The sequence below is a fragment of the Fragaria vesca genome, linkage group LG5, assembly GCF_000184155.1.
Source record: "Fragaria vesca subsp. vesca linkage group LG5, FraVesHawaii_1.0, whole genome shotgun sequence".
Lineage (NCBI taxonomy): Eukaryota > Viridiplantae > Streptophyta > Magnoliopsida > Rosales > Rosaceae > Fragaria > Fragaria vesca.
The window spans coordinates 28,654,466-28,659,980 of NC_020495.1; the positions used below are offsets into that span (position 1 = coordinate 28,654,466).

A 5,515-nucleotide genomic window follows, 5' to 3' on the forward strand; every position below is an offset into this window, starting at 1 on the left:
ATTATGATATGCCATGTTTGTTTGCTTTTGTTTGAAATTAATGTTATATGTGTTTAGCAGTTTAATTAGCCCTACTGAGCGTAGCTCACCCCTTAATCAAACCCATTGCAGGTGTGGACCTTGAGGCCGCAAGCATAATATATTGGTAAATTAGGAATTTCATGTTTTCGTTTGTAAATAGGGCTTGAATAAAGAATAGACATTTCGAAAAGAAACGCTATTCTTGTTTGTTGTTTTTTTTTTGTGATGTTTAAAACATGTGTGTTTTAAGTACCTTCTTGAAAGGTTGTAAACAATAAAGGTTTGTAGGTTATGTTTTATATGTCATGTAATGATATCAGTCTCATTTTAATTATGGATGTTAAACTGTCTATAATTAAAGTGTGATTCACTCCTTAATTCGAGGTTAAACCTTTACTCAAATTGGGGTGTGACATTAGGGTTCCGATCAGAGGCGACGACGGCAATGGTTTCCAAGCCTCGTTGCGCCTTGTACGTCGGTCGACGGCGTCGAACGTTGGCAGGGTTAGGTAGACGGGGACGAGATGAGGATACTGATATGTGGCTTGTGGCTAGCGGTTGCCGGACGGCGGACTTCTGCTTCGACGAACCACGCGAAGCTTCTCCGGCCAACAGCTCGATCTCTGGCCTGCGACGCCGTAGATGGAGGAGAGTGACCGAACGGGTCGAGCTGGACCAGAGGCGACCAAGACGGTGGCCAGACGACTGAGTTTCGTGCCGGCGACAGTGAAGGTGCAGGGGCGGCTCGAGAGGAAGGAGAGAGGAGTTGGGCCTTTTTCTAAAAAAAAATAGGGTTTCTAAAAACAACCCTCACATTTTTTCTATTTAACCCAAAATCCCATAAAGTCACGAACTTCCGCTGACCATAACTTTCTCATACGAAGTCCGTTTTACGCGTGTCACGTGTCTACGAACTCGTATCGTCGTGCTCTACAACTTTTAAGAATGAAATTTCTCGATAAACCCAATGAATAAAAAAAGTCAACTCTATGACCCTTAAAGAAAAAGAACTCTTTCGGGTAATTTATGCGTCCAAACACTTCCACTCTTCCTTCGAACCTCAAAAACCCACCAACTACTAACTCGAAAAATTTCTAAATAAAATTAGAAACTAATAACAAATTTTCCGGGGTATTACATCTCCTCACTTGAAATGGTAGGGAGCTTAAGCAACACACGAATAACCTCAGGAATGAACTTGATTGTCTTGTTGCAAATGCCAATGGTGACCTCACGACCTTGACACTTTTTTTAGCAAGCTCCTTATAGAATTCCTTATGCAAGTCCTCATCAAAGCCTAGTCAATTGAGCAAACCCGTTGGTGAGCCTTTGTGTGATAAAAGCAAAAGTGAGGCCAAATTTCAACTCACTGGCTGAACTCGGTGCCCCATTGGCTAACAAACCAAAATTTCAGATTAACAAATTAAAGATAAATCACGACAAAACGAAAGGAAACAAGAACACAAGAACATGACTCACAAAACAAGTAAACTACAGCAAAATTCAATGAAATTGACGAAAAATCAACCCATAATCAATAAACCCATGAGTAGAAACATTAAGATTAGCTCAAAACTACAACAAATTTCACCAAAATCGTAGCTAAAATGACAATTTTCAAAAGGGGGCAAATCTTCATACCTTAAGAATTTAGACACTGAAAACTGAATCTTTGCCCTAAATCGCCTTGCATGGGAGTGAAGGAGAGTGAAGGGAGGAATTTTGAGGTTGTTTTGATTAGAAAAGGATGAAGAGATTAGAAGAAGAGAAAGGGAAAGGTGGCGCGGCTAGGTAGAAAGAAAAGAGGGAGAGAGAGAAGAGAAGAAACAGACGGGAAAGAAATGGGCAAGTATAAGGGGCCAAAAACTTGTTAGCATTAAAGCCACCCCCAAGTATAAGGTTCAAGTAATAGAACTGTGGGGTTTAGAGTGTGGATTGTCAAACCCAAGGGATTGAGAAATCTCACCCTAGCTAGGGGAGTCTTAAGATAAGCTAGAAGAATATGCAAATGTACATTCACAAACAATGACTCAAAAGAGAATCAAAGTTCATGGTAGGTATGTGCAAATGTGTGGTGATTGATTTTGGTTTGATTTGGTTTGGAAAAAATAGAAACTACTAAAGCAAGTAAAATGAACTAAGCTAAACTATAGAAGTTGTTGACAAATGGATGGAAGTTAGAGCTTAGGTTCTCCACCATAGCCTCCCATGCATGCATTGATGATCAAGCTACAAGTCCCAATACCTAATTACCCTCTTAGCATTTGGTTAAGACTACTAAGGCCTAAATTTTTGTTATGTTGCCTAAACTTCTTTGATGTTATCAATTCTAACCGGTTAAATCTAGAATAAACTACCTAAAAAGACATCCTATTACCGGGTAAGTCTCAATTCAATGTTCCTAGATGCATAAAGATCAAAGTTTAGATAACCAAACAAGCAAACTAATCCTAGATCTAGGTGATTTTAACTCACTACCCTCACATGCACACATGATGTGCTTTCATGCTTTCTTTTGCTAAAAGGTACTCAATCTCTTAATAAAATTCCATGACATGACAAACACATAAACTTAAATTGAGTAGACCTAAGTAAATGCATTCAACTCTTGAATAAGCATGTGAAGATGGTATTGGAAAATTGCATCAAGCATAGTATCACCTCAATTTCATACAAGGTTGGCTAGGGCTTTCAACCTTAGCCCCAACAAAGACACTACTCACTCATAACAAGATATACAAATTCCAACATCATAAAATACATCAAAACAAAGTGCAAGGGAGTTAGAAGTGACTATTGATATATAGAAATGGAGGTGGTGGTGGAGATGGGTCTCCAAATTTATGAATGGTGGTTTCTTCTTCTCCTTTGTCCAAGCTCTTAGTGATGTGGAATGATGAAATTGAAGTTCTTGGAGAGATGTGTGGTGTTGAGAGATAATGGAAATGGTAGTTATGGAGGTGGATAGATGGAGATTTGGTGGTGGAAATGGAGGTGGAGATGGTGGGTGTAAAAAAGGGATCTTATAGATGAAAGAGATGAAGATGGGGTCAAGTGTGGTGTGTGAAATTGGTCTCTAAAGCTCCAAAAATCAGCTAGGTATCCAAGGGGACAAGATGCTAAGATGCTCTTACACAATATGGCTCCATGTGGTGCAACACTCCAAAAACACAAGATGGTGGGAATTGCTTTGAATTTCAAATGTGACATAGTCTCACCACCATGCTCCTCCATGGATAGGACAAGGGCCTCCATGAGTGGTGGTTCGTCGGAAAATCTTGCCGGAAAAATTCTCCGGAAAATCTTGACTTGTGTTTTCTCGCCCAAATTCCATGTCTTGTGCTCCTAGCTTTGAATGTTTTACTTTCGAACCAAAAAGTGGGTGATTTCCACTCATTGCATTATTTCCTAAAAACAAAAGATAATGGATTAACGGTAATAAAACCACATGTAAGTACAATGCAATATCCAATATTTTGGGCACATTTACATAAGTTATTTGTGTCTCGACAGCTTTCATGTATTCTTGATGTCATAATTTGGTTCAACAACGAAACTTGACTTTTCAACATATTCCGCGTAGGAAGCGTTAAAATGTCAAAAAGCCACGTAGGACTAACCTTTCAACACACTCAAACCATTATTCGTGAAATAAAGTTGATCCTCACACGTAAATAATAGTGAGATGCCTAACTTAGCCACTACGCCAATAAGTGCAACAAACGACACTTTTCACACAACGGTGCAGAATAGCAGGGTCGTACAAATTTTAAAAATGCTTCATATAACGTTCAGAAATTGTCAACCGTTGTGTGGATAGTCTGAGATCATTCCAGATTTTTTTTTTCCTTAAACCAGTACAACACTTTGGACAACATTTTGTTGTGTGAATGAAGATAAAAATGAGGCTCATTTTGCTTCTAACCCTACTCTAGTTTGACATATAACTGGGTTTTGTTACACAACAGTGAAACAAATAAATGTTGTGTGAATGTATAAAATTTAAACTATCACACAATACTTTTTATATATCTGTTGTACGATATATCTCTCATGCTAGGTTACAGACTTCTAGTTTTAAGATTGCTCTTACATCCTCTGAAAACCAAAATTTTTTGTGAAGGATATCATTGGTGGTTTTGATGTAACAACGGAACACTCAAACCTGTTGTGTGAGAGTATAGTATTTTTAGCAGTCACACGATGACTTTTCAGTTTTGGTTGTATAATGTATTTTCGTGTCATGAAACCCATCTCTTACATTTGGCAATACTACTTTAAGTTCTTCATCCCACAACAATCAACTAAGAAATGTTGTGTGAAGGTATAATTTTTAAATATATCACACAATTGTTTTCAATATTACGTTGTATGTATCGTAACCCCTAACCCCTAAAATACCCTAAACCCTAAAAAACCCTAATAGTTAAAGCCAAATTCCTTATTGTAGTGCCACAACAGTTGTTTTATAATACTGATGTGTGACGTAAAATTAATATTGTTGAATTTATGATTGACCGAGTTGATCGATACCCAAACGTTACCGAAAATTTGTGACTTTTGTTACACTACTATATTTCACTATATTAATTATATCCAATGGTCGAATTTTTATGATTTGAATCCTAAACATCTAGATCACAATCAACCTACTAATGAGGTATAACATGTTTACTATGTTGCACATAATGTGACATAACATGCGTAGTACATATTATATAAACGTGTATTTATCTAGAGAGACATCATTGAGGAAATTGAATTTTAAAAATCGAACCGTATAGACATGTTTACGATATTGAAGCATGATTATAATAGAAATGTCATCAATTTTCGATATTACATGAGTGTCAATCGACGCGGTCAACTCTAATTACACTTACTTTCACTATGGGGAGCCAAACCATCATGATAGAATTGACATCACCTTCTTATATGAGTTTATGCATAATAACCATATGATTATACGAGTGTCGACAAAATCAAAAAAAATGTTTAGAGTATTGCATTTCGACATGTTTTCATATGATGAGCCTCCCATATTTAAACAACTCTTAGTGCTTTTATGCGTTGTGTGAGTGAAAACTAGGGTTATTTTAAAGAGTGACTCATTAGAATGAAAAGTAGCGGGAAATTTCCCGCCCTCAACGATTAAGTGAATGTCTCTATTTTCTTTCTTCTCAGACAACACAAAATATGCAATTTATGGTGTCTGCTTTGTAAAATGGATAGGGAAAAAATTAAGGCTGAGATGTAGCAACGGGAAATCTCCTGCTCTTACAATTTAAGGATGTCATTTCTTCTCAGACAACAAAATATACAATTCATGTTGTCTAATTTGTAAAATGGATAGGGAAAAAATTACGGCTGAGATGTTGACACGACCCACCCCGAATTTCACCCTGAAACCCAGAGTAAGTCGTGCGGGGACCACCTCCAAGGAAAATTTACTGAAAAGATTAAGAAAATCTCCCTTGCAGATGGACAACCCTAA

General features: G+C 37.4%; 1 protein-coding gene across 1 annotated transcript in view; it reads left to right on the top strand.

Moving 5' to 3' along the window:
* The first annotated feature begins 663 nt into the window (after positions 1 to 663).
* LOC101295142 overlaps positions 664 to 5,515 on the top strand; it is a 13,711-nt gene continuing 8,859 nt past the window's right edge. Inside the window, exon 1 of the mRNA XM_004301934.1 lies at positions 664 to 753. Coding sequence (XP_004301982.1) covers positions 664 to 753 — 90 coding nt within the window. The remainder of the gene's footprint in view (positions 754 to 5,515) is intronic.